Consider the following 18,825-nt stretch of genomic DNA (forward strand, 5'->3'; position numbering starts at 1 on the left):
TTATGCTTGTTGTTTTCATTGTAGCCGAGTTCTGTCTGGTTCATCTCTTACTGCGGAGACAGCCGGCGATGTTCTTTCAACATTTTGTTGTGTTTTGTCTTACCACCTGTAACCCAGCCAGTTGACTATACAAACATGTGTTATGTACTGTTTATGCTTGTTGTTTTCATTGTAGCCGAGTTCTGTCTGGTTCATCTCTTACTGCGGAGACAGCCGGCGATGTTCTTTCAACATTTTGTTGTTTTTTTGTCTTACCACCTGTAACCCAGCCAGTTGACTATACAAACATGTGTTATGTACTGTTTATGCTTGTTGTTTTCATTGTAGCCGAGTTCTGTCTGGTTCATCTCTTACTGCGGAGACAGCCGGCGATGTTCTTTCAACATTTTGTTGAGTGCATCTTCCACTTCAATGCTTATGATGGACACAGTGGTGAGTAACATAACAGGGCTCGAAATAGCAGCCTGCAAAAAGCGAAAAGCAGTCCATTTTTTAGACGCAGCAGGTGAAATAAAAATGCACCTGCTAAAATTTACAAGAGACAGATGTATGTACAATCATCTCATCTTCTATTTAGGTGCGGCTGAGCTTATTGTTCTATTATATTTTCATTTTATAATGCTCTAAACTACATCTCAGAGGTCATACGTTTCCACACACTGTACATCCCAAACCCTCCACTTACCCCATGCTGTCTTTTATTTCCAGCAGGACATATTGTTTCTTAGCAGGCCATATTTCTTTTGGCCTGTTACATTAAAAAAATAATAGCAGGCCATATTTTACTTCCTATTTCGAGCCCTGCATAATAATTCTTAGTTGTTCGAGCTCTAAACTGTTTATTGTCTACCTTTAATTGTACTGGTTTTCACACTGAATAGAGAAGATTCTGGGTTTTTTTTTATCATCCATAAAACCTTTTTAAATACTGAATGTTGTTTCCATTTAAAAATTGGGTCTTACCTCTGTTTTTTAAAAACTTCTATTCTGATTAGGTTTTCAGCTTAAGTGCAGAAATGATATTAAGATACCTATATGTTTTTTTAATTCCTGTTATGCATTTTATTTGTTCATTATTATTTGAGTTGTTTTTATGTTATTGATTTTATATTATTGATTTTTGTTTCAGTTTATAACAAGTTTTCCCAGACAGAAAGGGAAAAACAGATGTTTTCTTGTCATGGAAAGCAGAATTTAAGGTGGGTGAATATATATGTATATATTTTTAGAATAGTAATGTCAGTATAAAATATAAAATCTAATGTGATAATGAGTCATTAATACTGTTAACTTGCTGATAGATGAGGGTTTTTTGTTTGCAATCACTATTTGCTGTTTAAGTGATCCCTTATTTCTTTCCATCCATCCTTAGACTATAATGTTGTATTTTTGGTATAAAGCAGAATGAGTGCTTGGCTGATGAGTTATATGAGATGTTATAACAGATCCCTTGCTGCTATTCGGTACGGGTAGCCTTTGTGTCTGCAGGGGCGTTCTTCTCATTCTGTATTCTGTCATTTATTATTCACGAGGGAGACGACAGTCTTAATTCGTTAAACGCTTAACAATTACTGTAAATCTAGAAATATGGAAATATGTATCATTTTGAAGCCCAAAAGTTTACCTTTGAAGTTCAAGATAATACAATTTTAGACTATAGCATTTGATGTCTTAAACCCATGACCCAAATTCCAAGGTTCATACCTTTTTTGTTTTGTGTAAAATTAATTCTGAACTACAACAAACACCAAGTTATTCAAGTGATGTGTGTCATTTAATAATAAAAAGTGGTATTATACTTCTTTAAAAACTAGGGTCTGTGGCTTTAAGACACTGCCTAATAATTAGGGTCAGCGGCTATTAAAAAAATAAACTGGATTAAAAGGTTTTTAGTTTTTTTTGGTTTACAGAAAGCGCCAGAAGCTCTACTTGTTCATGTTAGAACACATGATGGATGAACAGCGATTTAAGTTGTCAGCAAAAATATGTCAAGATGTAAGTGTCTAGTGATATGGTGTGAGAAACATTGGGAAGAAAAATAATGTTGTTATAATACGTATCCAAGGGGAGAGAAATTGCTTATCACCACATAAGTTATCCTTTGCAATTAACATAAAAGGATGTTTTTTTATCACCACTTTTCTCCCACAATTGAATACATGTGTGTATGTTTTTTGTTTCATGTTACATGTCCTTTCCATCCTCCTATAAAGATGTTTTTTGTCAATAATTTCAGTTTGGTTTGACGTCAGAAAAACAGTAAAAGTGTTTTGGAAATAAGAAAAAAATACTATTTTTATGTGCAATTTGGAAAACAATCTGCTCAGAAATAAAAAACGTGTAGTAAATTTCTAGTGGAAAGACTAATTATCTATCTTTTCTAAACATAAACAAGAAAAACAGCAGAAAATGCTGAAGATTTAAACAATTTATTCAAGTAAATTTGTTTTTTTCAGGTTCTGTGTTACGTGGTAGATGGCTCCATTCCACTGGATGAGGATGTTTCAGCCATTTTACAGGATTCTTTGATGGTGCTAAGCAGCAAGGTAACTGGCTGTTACAGGGAATATAACTGATAGAAAACAGTTTTAAAACATGTTTTTGTCTCGTGCTTATGAAGTGAAAATGTTAAATATAGGTATTACTTTTCTAGCTGTGGTGGTAATGGCAACAATTGTGTCAACGTTTTTATTTAGCTCAACATTAATATTTTGTATTTATCTCCATTTCTTACACGCTATATGTCCTACCTCAATGAAACTAGGTTTATAGTTGCACTATGAGGCGGATCAGTGATATGTTGGGTCCTGATGGATAAGTCTTTGTCTTAACTAGACATAGGGTGGGATGTAGCCCAGTGGTAAAGCGCTGGCTTGATGCATGGTCAGTTCCAAGCAGTGCTCCACGACTGGTATATCAAAGGCTATGTGCTATCCTCTGTGGGATGGTGCATATAAAAGATCCCTTGCAATAATGGAAAAATGTAGCGGGTTTCTAGTGGTGTCATTAAACAAAACAAACTAACTTCAACTAGAAACAGTAATGACAGCACATGAAGGTTCACTGATAAGCACCACTTTTGTCAAATTAAGACCAAGATTGTAAAGCATTGTTTGGTTTCAATTCTCAACCCATTTGTACAAGTAAAATAAAAGTTATGTTCGAGATTTAAAAAACAATTCATGTCACTTTTCTGATTTAATTATTTATTCATGACTTCATTGATTCATAGGAAATCAAGCTTGCATCAATGAAGGTGAAACCAAACGAAAACGAAGAACAGGATATGGCTACTGTTGTCATGGCAACAGCTAAGAAGACCTTTCTTACCCATATTGTTAAGAAGAATGTCATAGAAAATATTGTCCCCATAGTAATATCCCTTAAGCATATGGTAAGTATATAAGAAAATGTTCTCCTTTATTAGTCACCTACCGGTCCAACCGGAGGAGACTATAGGTTTCATCATCGTCCTTCTGTCCTTTTTCTGTCTGTCTGTCTGTTCATCTGTCCCACATATAGTTTTCCTGAATTTTTGTTTGCAATATCTTAAATATTAATTAAATTTTGTGCATAGCTTAATCATGTACTGCTACAGATTAAGTTTGACTTTATGGCAATTTACATAGTTTATATGCACATTTATTTACAGATTTATTATCCTTGAACTTGAGAGATGTGAAAATTTGTTGAGCTCTGTAGGATTCATGTATTGCTTTAGCAGTACTCACAGAATGCTTGTTCAGTTATCATATCTTGTAAATATTGTCTCATATTTTAAAAATACATAATCTGACCTCTGACCATTAAGTGAAGGAGAAAGGAATTAGCTATCATGTGACATGAAACAATGGAACATTTTAGCCTTTTGATTGGTTTCTGGGATGTTTAGAAACTAGTTGGGGGGGGGGGGGGGGGGGGGGAGCATAGGTCCGATGCAACCCCTGCAATTAAAAAACTTACCATTGAAAAAAACCCTGAATATAGTCCCACGGGAAAACAGTGCTATGGAGAACTAACAGCTTAACGGAAATCTCCACGTCAGGTTAAAAGAGGAAACGATGAAGTAAAAATTCAAACATATAAGTGTGTAAGAAATAGTTTATATATATATACTACTCAAAAGAATTTAAGGGTCAGACGATATTTTCGACATTATTTTCTGAATGTCAATTATATTAGCTAGACCATAATGTCATGCATGGTATTGTTCCATTTTGACGAAAGTGGGTCTAAGCAACCCATAAATGAATTAAAATCCACTGTCATTGACACTGTCGACTAGTTCTAATGGCGAAAACATGCTTACATTTGCACGTAAATTAGGGCGAAAGCGAAAGGTCTGCTAAGTGCCCATAACTTGCTTTTTCACAAAGCGCTTCATTTGCACGCTTTGCACGTGTATTCCATGTTCCCAATGCTGAATTTCCGTATAATTGGAGCTTGCGTTTGTGTACGGTGCACACTCCAAATTCGACAATGGTACGACTTCAACTGACTATCGAAGATCGAGGAAGGGCTATTGCTTGGCTTCAGGATGGCAATACGCAAAGAAATGTTGCTCTGAGACTTGGTGTCAGTCAGAGTGTCGTTGGCCGACTGTGGCAACAGTACCAAGCAACGAATTCTGTTCGAAATCGTCCACGTTCGGGAAGACCCCGAAGCACTACAAATAGAGAGGACCGCTACATCACCAATATGGCTCTACGTCAACGCACAACCACTGCACGCCGATTACGTGACAATCTGCGGACTGCGACTGGAACTCGAGTGTCTGATCAAACCATACGCATCGTCTGAGAGCCAATAATCTATGCTGCCGTCGCCAGGCTGTTCGACCACCACTCCTACCACGTCACAGAACGGCCAGACATCACTGGTGCACGCTTCATCTGCGGTGGCAACGTGTTCAGTGGGGTCGAGTGATGTTCACTGACGAGTCCATCTTTAGTCTCCAGTTCAAGGACGGTCGGGTTCGTGTCTACAGACGTCCTGGGGAGCGCTTCGCTGATGTTAACGTTAGACAACGTCACCGGTTCGGTGGTGGCAGCGTCATGGTGTGGGGGCGGCATCTCTATCCACCACAGGACCCCCCTCTATGTGGTGGATGGCAATCTGAATGGAATCCGCTATCTGAATGAGATTATCCGGCCGTTGGTTCTCCCAGGCCTTCAGCAGATTGGCGGCGGGGCAGTTCTGCAGGATGACAATGCCAGACCCACTGCGCCAGGGTGGTAACGGACTTTCTCAGACAACAAGGTATCGCCAGGATGGATTGGTCAGCATATTCGCCTGACTTGGCCCCAATAGAGAACGCCTGGGACGAATTAGGCAGGAGAGTTCGGGATAACCATGCCCCTCCGGCCAACCTTCATGATCTGGGTCAACTTCTTATGGCAGAGTGGCAGGCCATTCCCCAAGAGTTCTTCAGACGTCTGATCAACAGCATGAGGCAACGATGTGTCGAGTGTATTCGCGCCACGGGTGGATTCACACACTATTAAACGAATGTTCTAATGTGTAAAATCCATGTTTGATAACCTTCAACTTTGACAGCATGTCATGTGACTTTCTTGTATACAGTGATGTTTATTTGTGTTTTTTTGTAAATATGGAACAATAAATAAAAAAATTGGTGTAGTTTACACCATCAATCTAATACACTCTGAAACTTATTTGGTTATAAAGTTTTGACCCTTAAATTCTTTTGAGTAGTATATATTTTTATTACAGTAACAGTTCATCATTGCCAAAGTGCAAAGAAATATTTGTGTAAAACAAATGGGCTAAAACCAATATGTTATGTTGTTTAATGTTTGGTTTTTCACTTGTTTGAATTACATTGTGATGTTAACATATATTTTATGATTCACTAGCTGGAACGGCATCGGTCTCCAGTGCTGAAATACGTGATGTTATATCTCGCAGAGCTGATGAAGGACTACAAGAATGAGGTCAAAGGTCAGCACATTGTCATGTTTTTCTACAATGGTCATTTCTTGCATATCCGTTGATGAGAACACCATTTGTTATTTATGATAACACGAACCGTTAACACCTATATGTATGATAACATTTTAAAGACATACGACTGGCTGCTCCTCCTATCACCACTTCCATACCATCCAGTGAACCAAAGTACAATCGAACTTGATTATTCTGTGACGTGTAGGTTAACTTGAAACTGGTTAGTTTCTGTCGTGTAAGTTAGCTACAAGCTAAGGGTCTATAAATTGGTTTTAGTTTTAAAAAAATAAAACCTGTTTTTGAGGATATGTAAGAAATAGAATACATTATTTGTGTCCTTTAAAAACTATTTATCTTCCAACTCGTTGTTTAAAAACATATCGATATTGCTTTAGCTTGTTAGATACATTTTACAATAAGTTGTACGGTAAATGGCATCTAATGGCTACTCATATAGTATTCTCTATAGAAACAATCTGAGGTATTAAATGGTCATGGTTTTGCTATTCACATTGCTAAACAATTTGTGACCAGTCAGATGAATAAGTTTAATTTTTAATTTTATTAAATTGTCATATATATTTATTTTATGACAACTAATACACCAATGATTATTCATTTCTTACCTGTAGACATTTTATCCGCTGACAAACAACTTGCCCATGAGATTGAATTTGACATGCGTAAGTTTGACGAGCAGCAGGCAAATGCAGAAAAGCAGAGACGAGAAAACACTCCCACACAGAGAAAGCACATGGTGAGAAACAAAAATGATGATAATGATACTGAACATATAGACTTAGAACATCATGTACATGGCTCAAAAATGATACTAAATACATGTTTTATAACTCTTTGGAAAGGTATTCTAAAGCATAACATTATAGGAATGGTTTTTGGTATTGAATTTCAAAAATTATATTTTATCACTCCCCTTTAATAGTTGTAAAATTAAAGGGGTGACCTGAATTTGCTTTTGCATAACTTACATGTATAAATGGTTTTCGAAAATTTTCAGTTCTAAGAGGCCTACATGTTAAAAATATAGTGGTCTGGGGATTGGTCAACAGGCATTAATGTATAATAAGGCCTTTCCTGATGTTTTATATTATGACAAAATGTAATAACTGTAACTTGTTCCAAATATACAAACAAAGAGGAGGAAATAGAAGAAAGAAAAGGTAAAGAGGATGCAATGATTTTTTTTTTTTTTTAGAACATATTCAAAGTTAAAATAGGGGAAAGTAAAATGGTGAATAGTTGATTAAGCTTAGAATGCTCGCTACTTAATAATGATGTTCTGGAGACATTTGAAAAGAACTCCGTTTCTTTGTCTGTAAGGTTTGGGTAACCAAAGAGTAAAGTACTAAATATTATGATAATTTGACATAAGCATAAGAAGTGTTCACGGTCATCAGTTGGTTGCCTGCAGACACATTAAGGATTGTTGCTTAAAAATAATAAATCAATGTCCTCTAGTGGTGTCACTAAACAAAACAAACTAACTTTGTTTTGTGTCACTTAACAGGGATTGGCCGGTTCTCCTTTGACCCCTGCATCTCCAAGGTCACCTGCAGTGGGTTCCCCAAGGTCAACTGCTGGGCAGACGCCTAGGTCTTCTACTGCTGGTCATGGACTTTCTGCTGATGTCCAGGAGGAATCGGCTAGCCATGAAGTTGGGAAATCCCCTACAGGTATTCAAGGAAAGTCGCCTGCTGGTGTTCAGGGGACGTCACCTGCTGCAACAGTTGAAGCTTTGTCACCAGGAGTTACTTCCCCCAAGTCAAACTCTCCATCAGTTAGCAGGTCACCTCTGGCTGATGTTCCCTCTACTCCGAAACAGATGAATGAAAACTCGCTGGCTGGAACACCAGCAAGGTAAAAGATTAGTTGTATAGTTGGCATTTTTATTCCTTTTCAATAACCTAAAAAAAAGGAAATTATGTACAATAGATTTAATTTATAATATTCTCCAGGGTTCAAACAAATTTGAAAAGTGCTTTAATTTGATTGGCTATTGCAAATCCTTTGTGGTTGTAAGGAGAAGTCCTTAAATTTGTCAAAACCCATGAAGAATGCTTGAATTTGACAAAATCATCTTGAAAAAATGCTTGAATTGCATATTTCCGCTGATAAATATGAACATTTACCTTCATCAAGTTTATTTTCCCAAAATTCCAAAATTTGTCACCTTGTATTACTGACACTTTTTACTAGTCATCATCAGTTTATCTCAAATATCGAAGATTGTTGGATACACTTTTATGAATACTTACAAAACTATATTGGACCAATTGAATACAGTGAATACAACAGCTCCTTAATCTTACAGGGAGTTTTCTAGACATTCTGTGGGTCCGAACATAGGCCCCATCCCGGAAGGAACATTCCCAATTTCTTTAATATTCCCAATATATATATTTAATTATGTCTGTTCTAATAAATGAATTTAACAGTGGTGTATTGCATCATTCGATGGCTTGAAAAAGAAGATCTCAATTATAATTAAATTGCGCTGATTTTCCCAGTCTTTTCAGACAGGGGACCATGGTGAAAAATCCTGAATAAATGCCTGCCTTGTGTGTACTGGGATGAATTCATGCACCAAGTCTTTTTCGTGATGTCATACTAATAACTGTGCTTTGTCACATCCAGGTGGGATCTAGTTCGGTCAGATGAGCACTCTCCTGAGGTGCTTGTGTCTCAGGATCGAACCACCTCTGTGGTTCCATTTAACTGGTCAAACACTGATAAGTGCTTTCCTGTCTGTGGGAAAGTGCATATAAAAGATCCCTTGCTGCATTAGGAAAAAGTAACGGGTTTCCTTTCCTTTCCATCCAATAGCCGATGATTAATAAATCAACGTGCTCCAGTGGTGTCACTAAAACAAAAAACTCTTCATGATATTATACTAATAGCAGCATTTTGTCACATCCACAATGTGTTTAAACTAACGGTCCACTGTAATATAAAAAAAAAGAAAGAAAGAAATGTTTTATTTAACGATGCACTCGACACATTTTATTTACGGTTATATAGTATCAAACATATGGTTAAGGACCACACAGATAATAAGTTAGGAAACCTGCTGTCGCCACTTCATGGGCTACTCTTTTTGATTAGCAGCAAGGGATGTTTTATATGCACCATCCCACAGATGGGGTAGTACATACCACAGACTTTGATATATCAGTCATGGTGCACTGGCTAGAAAGAGAAATAGCCCAATGGGCCCACCAACGGGGATCGATCCCAGACCGGCTGCGCATCGAGCGAGTGCTTTACCACTGGGCTATGTTCCGCCCCCTGTAATATAAATGCTACAGTATAAATGTCATACGTTTTCCTATGTTATAGGAACACACCTCTGTCCACTCTTGCCATTCTGAACTCAGCACGCAAGGTTGCGGAGAGAGCAAGGTTTTTGCGAGAAGTGCGGGATTCACCCAGACAGAAAGGAAGCACGAAGTCGGTAACCCAGCAGATAAGAGAGCGGACAAAGTCTGGTGTAACGTGGCATGACAGGGAAAGTCAAAGTTCCGAAACGGAAATGCTCAAGGTAAAAGTCATTTAATAAATTTTTTTACAAAAATTAATTAAACAGTGATGCAAGTCTGGTGTAATATGGCATAAGAGAGAAAGTTAAAGTTTAGAAATGGAAATGCTCACAGTAAAATACACTTAATAAAACTTTGTACGTAAGATAATTAAATGGTGATGCAAGTGTGATGTAACATGGGGAAAAAAACTTAGAAAGTCGAAGGTCCTAAATGGAATTGTCTTTCATGACATTTTGTACACAAGTTAATTAAATGTGTATGTGTCATTATAGCTTACTGCCATCTAATTTGGAACCAGTGGATATGAAGTTTACTTTCATTCATCTTTAATTGTCCAAGGTCTCGTTCCACGACGGTAGTTGTGCACTTAAGGTGATCTTAGAGTTAAGATCGCTTCGTGGAACAGAACCCAGATAACTATGCCCACAGTAGTGAAAGATTGTTGAGCAACTGTTAATTTTATAGATACTCTCAAATATTAGTACACAGTTGGTATACTGTTTTTCGGGGGAAAAAATAACTAGCCATCCTTATGTTAATTTATAGTACCATTGTAAATCCAGAAATTTTGCTACTTTTATTTACCTAACAGATTAACAAGTTATTGTGAACTTTTACAAAAAGATTATTTGTAATGTCTCAGGCCATTATAAACATTACTTTTAAAAAGAAAAAATATATCCTAAGTTTCTTTCATCTCTCTTGTTTTCAGGATTCATCTGTTGAAAGTGCCAAAACTCCACGCAACTTCAGAACTAAAAGCCGTGCTATTAGTACTCCCAGCGGTAAGAGTTTGGAGTTCATGTTTAACTCGCCAAGAAATTGAAGTTCATGTCTTGGAATGTATATTTTTTAGATTAAATCTTAAAAGCTGATTTATAACCCGGTATTTGTTAGACATATTACAAATGTGTCATTTGAAAGTTACTGTTAGTCAAGAGATACATAATTACAAACTTCATGCTGTTGTACACATTTCTAAAATGACAAAAGAAAACAAATATTGGATATTTCACTCTATAATTATTAGACTTGTTTATTACAAGAATTGTTTATGATATTGGAAAATTTATCAATATATAAGAAAATAATTTATCAATATATAACATTAACAAAATTAGTTTAAAATCACTTTACTATATAAACACAGTGTTTCTGCCAGAGGGTGAAATGGGTATGGCACCATACCCAGATTTTTTTGCTTATTTAATTTTTTTAAGTTGACCTTTTGACAATATTAATTACTCTTATCATTACTGTATGATGTTCTTAACCCTAACACTAAACCTAACCTATTTTCTTTCTGACAGAGGACCTCCATATCCCCTACATACATTGTAAATATTCCATAGAGCCATACCCAAAAAATATCTTTCTGGCAGAAACACTGGGTTTTAAGCATCTTGTGAGTTATACATAGATAACAGGGCTAGCTTTGGGTGAGCAAAACATTTCACCAAATTATCTTTAAAAGAAATGAAAAACCCAGTTATTTTTCAACAAAACATCAATTATTACTTGAAATCTTTTTGCCAATTATTTCTAAATTTTGCAATTGGCAAATTTGGCGAGTGGCAAAGCTAGCCCTGGATAACTTCCCCAAAATGAAAGTGAACTCTTCTTCAATGATCCTCTATTGTAGGTAAACTTGGCAACATTACGTTTGTGGCCGATCAGAATGTGACCCTCATTCCGCCGTCACCAATCGCCAACTCGTCACAACTGGCCGACACAGACACAGAAGGAGAAGGTTTGTATGCTTTTCATTTCTCTGACTTCACTTCATTCCAGGCAAATCCCAACTCCAGACAAGTATAATAATACATTAGTGATTCAGTTAGGTACACAGGTCCACTGCCATCCATGGTTTGTATGCATTTCATATCTCTGACATCACTACATTGAGGTGAAATCCCAACTGTAAACAAGGATACCAATATGTTAGTGATTCAGTCAGGTACTGCCACTGAAGGTTTGTATGCATTTCATATCTCTGACATCACTACATTGATGTGAAATCCCAACTGTAAACAAGGATACCAATATGTTAGTGATTCAGTCAGGTACTGCCACTGAAGGTTTGTATGCATTTCATATCTCTGACATCACTACATTGATGTGAAATCCCAACTGTAAACAAGGATAACAATATGTTAGTGATTCAGTCAGGTACTGCCACTGAAGGTTTGTATGCATTTCATATCCCTGACATCACTACATTGATGTGAAATCCCAACTGTAAACAAGGATAACAATATGTTAGTGATTCAGTCAGGTACTGCCACTGAAGGTTTGTATGCATTTCATATCTCTGACTTGCTACTTTTTGACAAACACCAACTCCAAACAAGTGTAACAATACTTAGTGATTCAGTCAGGTGCGGGTGTTCACTGCCATTGAATGAATAGTGATCTGTAGACTAAAGATGTATGTTTGTGAGGTGTGTGAGAGAGGGAAACGGAGAGAGGAGAGAGATAGACAAAGACAGGCCCTCATCTAGAATTGAAAAAGTTGAAGTGACTTCTTCTTTCTCAGGAGAAAGGGAAAATTATTATCAAAATAGGTAAATTGAACATTTATCTGTACATTTCGAAATGTTCATGTTCCGCATTCTTTTGGAATTGTTCTGACTTTGACTTCTCACTACTGCTAATAACTCAATGACTTGACCCCACTTACGGCTAGATTAGGGCCAAGAGAGATAGAGGGAGAGTGGGAGGGAATGAATGAGTGATAGAGGGAGGAAATGAGAGTGATGGATGGAAGGAATGAAAGTGGAGGGATGGAATGAGAGTGATGAATGGAAGGAAGGAGAGATGGAATGAGAGAGATGGGGAAAGGAATGATAGAGTGAGGGATGGAAGGAGAGTGAGGGATAGAAGGATAGTGATGGAGGGAGGGATTGAGAGAGGGATAGTGATAGAGGGAGAGAGGGAAGGAGAGTGAATGAGAGAGTGATAGATGGAGGGAATGAGAGAGGGATGGAAGGAATGTGAGGGATGGAATGAAAGAGTAGGGGAGGGAATGAGAGAGTGAATGAAGGAGGAGGGAATGAGAGAGTGATAGAGGGAGGGAATGAGAGAGTGATAGAGGGAGGGAATGTGAGGGAGGGAGGGAGTAAGAGAGTGACTGAAATGCATGGAGTTGAGTGAAGACTGACAGATACATGAAGCTAGGGAAAGCAACACAGACATCCAGGCACACAGGGAGGTCTTCATCAAAGGAATACCCAAACAAACTTTCTGACCAATCGTTATTAAAATACACTAGTAAAAACCAATCAAGTTTTATTGTATGTTTTCATCATAGCATTTTTATGAATCTTCTGTTTTTTTGTTGTTGTTTTTTTGCAGATTCAATTTGTACTCGCTCAAAGAGCAAGTATATTGTCTACATGTTTTCACCAGAAAAACAGTAAGTTTTATTTCTGACATGTTTAGAACTGATTAGTGACTTTCAAAATTTTTTCTGCATTTCTCTTATGACCGACTATACAAAAAAACTATTTAATAACTGACACGTGAGGAATAACAAACTTTGCCATTTATTTTTATTTCATACCATTTCAACTTATTTTCGTGCTTATGTCCATTTAAGGTTCAAGCACACTATTCTGGGCACACACACCTCAGCTATCTGGGCTGTCTGTCCAGGACAGTGGGTTAGTTGTTAGTTGTTAGTGGTTAGTGAGAGAGAAGAGGGTGTAGTGACCTTACACCTACCCACTGATTCATTAAAACTCACTCTGGGTTGGAGCTGGTACCGAGCTGCGAACCCTGTACCTACCAGCATTATGTCCGATGGCTTAACTACGAAGCCACTGAGGCCAGTCTTTGCCATTTAAGGGAGCTCCTACTGTCACTCCCCATCACTCCAGTAATACTAGTTCAAGGAGAGTAATTTTAGCACCCCTTACATTGTGAACTTCTATGATATCAACATGGTCATTTATTACACATATGATTAAAAATATCTTGTAGCATATCTCAGTGATACGTCCCACTAGAACACCAAGTGGGACGTAACATCTCAACATCATTGACTGGTGCACTACAACCTTACAGGAACGTTAATCAAATTAGTTGAGTGATATAAATTAAGATCGATTATGGGTAATAAATAGGATAATAAACTCGCAATCATTTTGCATCCGGTTTATGTCCCTCGTGAAATAATTTTCATTGTCAATTGAAAATTATTTGACTTGGGACATAAACATGATACGAAATGGAAGCTTGTTTAATATCCTATAAGTATTAAATGGTTTCCCATAATCTAAGTTAGGGCAGCAATTAATCACTCCTCAAGCTTTTTTCACAGCGAGGTCTGAAATAAGTTCCAGAATAATATATAAAGGGGTAAAGTTAAACACATGTAGGGCGGGACGTAGCCCAGTGGTAAAGCACTCGCTCGATGCACGGTTGGTCTGGGATCGATCGCCGTCGATGGGCCCATTGGGCAATTTTCTTGTTCCAGCCAGTGCACCGCAACTGGTATATCAAAGGCTTTGGTATGTACTACCCTGTCTGTGGGATGGTGCATATAAAAGATCCCTTGCTGCTAATCGAAAAAGAGTAGCCCATGAAGTGGCGACAGAGGGTTTCCTCTGTCAACATCTGTGTGGTCCTTAACCATATGTCTGATGCCATATATCTGTAAATAAAATGTGTTGAGTGCGTCATTAAATAAAACATTTCCTTCTTCTTCCTTAAACACATGTACCACTATTATTATCATTCAGAATATGGATCCAATGTTGTACAAATCCAAGTAGTACAAATCCATTTACACCTGTAATTTATGAGCAATGAGTTTAATTTGGAAATTAAGAATTTATAATTAATTTATTCCATTGCATAATTTCAAAATGTTTTCTTTTGTTGCAGACCTCCAAAGCCACGTCAATGGAATGTAAAGTCTCCAGTGAGTAAATCTTCTTTTCATTGAACATTTAAACTGTAAAATGCATTTTCAGTCTCTTTTCATTTTCTCGATGTTCAAAGGACTGGACCAAATAGGTTGAATGTGGTTTCACTTAACCTTAAAGAACTTAAATTAATATGTTGTTTCCAGCCTCTGCATAAACAATAACATTTAGTTTTGTTTTCATCTTATCCTGGCCTCTGGGTAACGTAGTGCATTTCTCTCTTCCTCCTCCTCCTCCTCTCTCTTCCCCTCCCCCCTCCTTCTCCCCCCCCCCCCCCCACCCAGTGGACTGGTCTGAACTTTCTAACAGTTGATTGGTCAGAATCTTCCATTGTGTCCAGGGTCACCTCTTCTGATCACGTCATATATTCTCCCTTTTTTTTCCTTCCCCTGTCATGGATAGAACTCTGGCAAAGTAAGAGGTTGTGCTCACGTCAGGCGTGCTTGAACAGTTCTCTAATGGAAGCATGCCCAAAATTACCCACACTCTTTTTCATTACTTTTATGGATTGGTGCACCAGGGACCACACAACTAGAAATAAAACTGTTATTTTCAGTCATGCTTGATCTTGATAATTAATTAATTGGTCAAATACCGGTAGGTAAAGCAAGCAATGCTCATTGAACTCACTAGTTACTTGGCCATTTCTATTAATATTAATACATATTAATGTTATATTACACTTTGCTGGGGTGTCATTACATTCATACATTTCAGGCATTGAATTTGGGCATTTCTATTAATATTAATACATATTAATGGTATATTACACTTTGCTGGGGTGTCATTACATTCATACATTTCAGGCATTGAATTTGGGCATTTCTATTAATATTAATACATATTAATGGTATATTACACTTTGCTGGGTTGTCATTACATTCATACATTTCAGGCATTGAATTTGGGCATTTTTATTAATATTAATACTTATTAATGTTATATTACACTTTGCTGGGGTGTCATTACATTCATACATTTCAGGCATTGAATTTGGGCATTTCTATTAATATTAATACATATTAATGGTATATTACACTTTGCTGGGGTGTCATTACATTCATACATTTCAGGCATTGAATTTGGGCGTTTCTATTAATATTAATACATATTAATGTTATATTACACTTTGCTGGGGTGTCATTACATTCATACATTTCAGGCATTGAATTTGGGCATTTCTATTAATATTAATACATATTAATGGTATATTACACTTTGCTGGGGTGTCATTACATTCATACATTTCAGGCATTGAATTTGGGCATTTCTATTAATATTAATACATATTAATGGTATATTACACTTTGCTGGGGTGTCATTACATTCATACATTTCAGGCATTGAATTTGGGCATTTCTATTAATATTAATACATATTAATGGTATATTACACTTTGCTGGGGTGTCATTACATTCATACATTTCAGGCATTGAATTTGGGCATTTCTATTAATATTAATACATATTAATGGTATATTACACTTTGCTGGGGTGTCATTACATTCATACATTTCAGGCATTGAATTTGGGCATTTCTATTAATATTAATACATATTAATGGTATATTACACTTTGCTGGGTTGTCATTACATTCATACATTTCAGGCATTGAATTTGGGCATTTCCTTTTAGGATTGCGCCAGATTCAAAAACATGATTTAATATAGATATTTTGTGATTCTGCCTCACAATCTTGTGCTTCCAACCCAAAATCTGGGATGAATGGAAGTACAGAATTGTGCCAAATTCGCAGCCTGTATTTTAAGTATTTGAGTTAACACTTCCTATAGATAGATGTATGGGGTCAGCTCAGGACTTTGAGGGAGCAGGAAACACTATCATATAAAATATTTTTTGCTCCAAATCAGTAGATATAATTTAATTGACAGCAGCTGGGGGTTTTCTTTACAAACCAAGCATCGCAGATACCCCATCAGAGAAAAGTTTGTTTTCAAAAGTTGGATTAGCAACATTTTCTAATCTTTAGAAACATGATTAGCAACTACTATTTAACATATTAAAATTGTGTAGTGATCTCTTAAACTTGAGTTGTAAATCTTGATGTGATACTGAACAAATTTTTTAAAAGTAACATAAAAAAGAAAGAAAGAAAGAAATGTTTTATTTAACGATGCACTCAACACATTTTATTTATGGTTATATGGCGTCAGACATATGGTTAAGGACCACACACATTCTGAGAGGAAACCCGCTGTCGCCACTACATGGGCTACTCTTTCCGATTAGCAGCAAGGGATCTTTTATTTATGCTTCCCACAGGCAGGATAGCACAAACCATGACCCTTTTTTAACCAGTTATGGATCACTGGTCGGTGCAAGTGCTTTACACCTACCCATTGAGCCTTGCGGAGCACTCACTCAGGGTTAGGAGCCGGGATCTGAACCCAGTACCTACCAGCCTGTAGACTGATGGCTTAACCATGACGCCACCGAGGCTGGTTAAAAGTAACATAAAATGCTCATTGGAAATAATGGACATTTGTTTGAGAAAATTAGATGTAATAGTCTTAATTAGTCTTCTTATAAGTAATCACTTTAGCAACTACTATATTTAACGTGTGCTGTAAATCTACTTGTGATACTGAACAAAAATGACCCCTATATGTTAGAGAGATATTATGAAAATAATGGAAGTTTGTTTAAGGAACTAGATGTAACAGGTGTCATTAATCAGTCTTGTTTTACGTAATCACTGCTTCTGTTTCAGAGTGTTCCGGTTGGCGAGAAGAATAAAGAAAACGTCAGCACCCGGTCTTCAGATGATGGACTTTCAATTGACAGCTCTGCATCTCAGTCAGGTGCTCCACTTCGAAGGAGGAGTTCAAGAAGGAAGAACAAATCTTAATGGCTGATATATATCAGATATATGAAACATTGTTGCATATATTATCTTGCCACAGGTGCCGTAAATGGGAAATGTTTGATATTGGATGATACGATTAACTAGAAAGGCAAGAGTTCCAATCATTAGGCCCTTTTCTCCCCTGGGTCACTGAATACAAGACTAACCCTGGGTTTCTATGTTTGCCAAAAAAAACCCATAAATCTTAAATTTCTTTTGCCACTTTCAATGTTTTTATAAGTACATGGTCATTTTGGTTGAAATATTAAAATTATATGCTTTGTAATATTAAAAAATATGCTAAGAAATTTGGCAGATTTATTTTTAATTCATCTATTTGTGGAATGTCCCGCTAATGTCTCAAGTGTCATTTAATTAAAAAAAATTACATTGTGTATGAATACATGTCATATCACACCTGAAATGTTTATAAATGCTCAGAGATGTGAAATGGGTCAATTTTACTTGGTGCTTTTTATGTTTCTCTATAACTTGCAAAGTTATCAAATTTTAAGTGTGTTATATAAACTATCACATAATTTTATTTTATTGGACATGCTATCTATTATATGATTAAAAAAATATTCATAACTGTTTTTATAGTGATATATTTTTATAGTCATTAGAAAAGTTCATTTCTAAAACACAATATATGGCAATTTTTAATTTTTGAGTTAGGAATGAAGGTACAACTCAGCAGTACGACAAAAGAATTTTTGTTATTTAAAATGCAATCTATGTTGATTAAACAGGATTTTAAAACTGCTTCGTGTGATATATGTCCTGTTGTAGCAAAAATATTTTCTTAAAATAACATTTTGAAATTGAACTCTTAATTTATATATATTATATACATGGGCATTTGGTTCCTGGTTGAAATTTCTAAATCTACCTATACCGTTTAATGACATTAATGGAATAATAACAAAACGTATATGGGTCGATTCCTAGAATGATAATCTTTCTACCTATACCGTTTAATGTCATTAATGGAATAATAACAAAATGTATATGGGTCGATTCCTAGAATGATAATCTTTCTACCTATACCGTTTAATGTCATTAATGGAATAATAACAAAACGTATATAGGTCGATTAATAGAATGATAACTTTCTACCTATACCGGTTTAATGTCATTAATGATAATAACTTATGGGTCGATTCCTATAATCTTTCTACCTATCATGTCATTAATGGAATAATAACAAAATGTATATGGGTCGATTCCTAGAATGATAATCTTTCTACCTATACCATTTAATGTCATTAATGGAATAATAACAAAACGTATATAGGTCGATTCCTAGAATGATAATCTTTCTACCTATACCGTTTAATGTCATTAATGGAATAATTTGCATTTGCAGGTTAACTGGCGTATTGGTGTAATATAAAATTATAACCATTCACTTAAAACAGGGTTCTTACGCATCCTGGAAATCCTGGAATGTCCTTGAATTTTGTTATTTTAAAATCCAGGTCGGGAATGACCTGAAAAAAGCA

At 36.3% G+C, this 18,825-nt stretch overlaps 1 protein-coding gene across 1 annotated transcript in view; it reads left to right on the top strand.

The window, feature by feature from the left end:
• The window catches only part of LOC121381760 (condensin-2 complex subunit D3-like), a 73,863-nt gene extending 55,452 nt beyond the window's left edge, over nucleotides 1-18,411 (top strand). Inside the window, exons 32-45 of the mRNA XM_041511110.1 lie at nucleotides 328-432; nucleotides 1,130-1,199; nucleotides 1,911-1,995; nucleotides 2,457-2,546; nucleotides 3,233-3,394; nucleotides 5,877-5,961; nucleotides 6,600-6,724; nucleotides 7,496-7,845; nucleotides 9,325-9,526; nucleotides 10,240-10,312; nucleotides 11,170-11,277; nucleotides 12,882-12,942; nucleotides 14,415-14,451; nucleotides 17,186-18,411. Of these exons, the coding sequence (XP_041367044.1) occupies nucleotides 328-432; nucleotides 1,130-1,199; nucleotides 1,911-1,995; nucleotides 2,457-2,546; nucleotides 3,233-3,394; nucleotides 5,877-5,961; nucleotides 6,600-6,724; nucleotides 7,496-7,845; nucleotides 9,325-9,526; nucleotides 10,240-10,312; nucleotides 11,170-11,277; nucleotides 12,882-12,942; nucleotides 14,415-14,451; nucleotides 17,186-17,323 (1,691 nt within the window). The 3' untranslated portion in view covers nucleotides 17,324-18,411. The remainder of the gene's footprint in view (nucleotides 1-327; nucleotides 433-1,129; nucleotides 1,200-1,910; nucleotides 1,996-2,456; nucleotides 2,547-3,232; nucleotides 3,395-5,876; nucleotides 5,962-6,599; nucleotides 6,725-7,495; nucleotides 7,846-9,324; nucleotides 9,527-10,239; nucleotides 10,313-11,169; nucleotides 11,278-12,881; nucleotides 12,943-14,414; nucleotides 14,452-17,185) is intronic.
• Nucleotides 18,412-18,825: the final 414 nt, after the last annotated feature.

This window comes from Gigantopelta aegis, chromosome 9 (genome assembly GCF_016097555.1).
Source record: "Gigantopelta aegis isolate Gae_Host chromosome 9, Gae_host_genome, whole genome shotgun sequence".
NCBI classification, from domain to species: domain Eukaryota; kingdom Metazoa; phylum Mollusca; class Gastropoda; order Neomphalida; family Peltospiridae; genus Gigantopelta; species Gigantopelta aegis.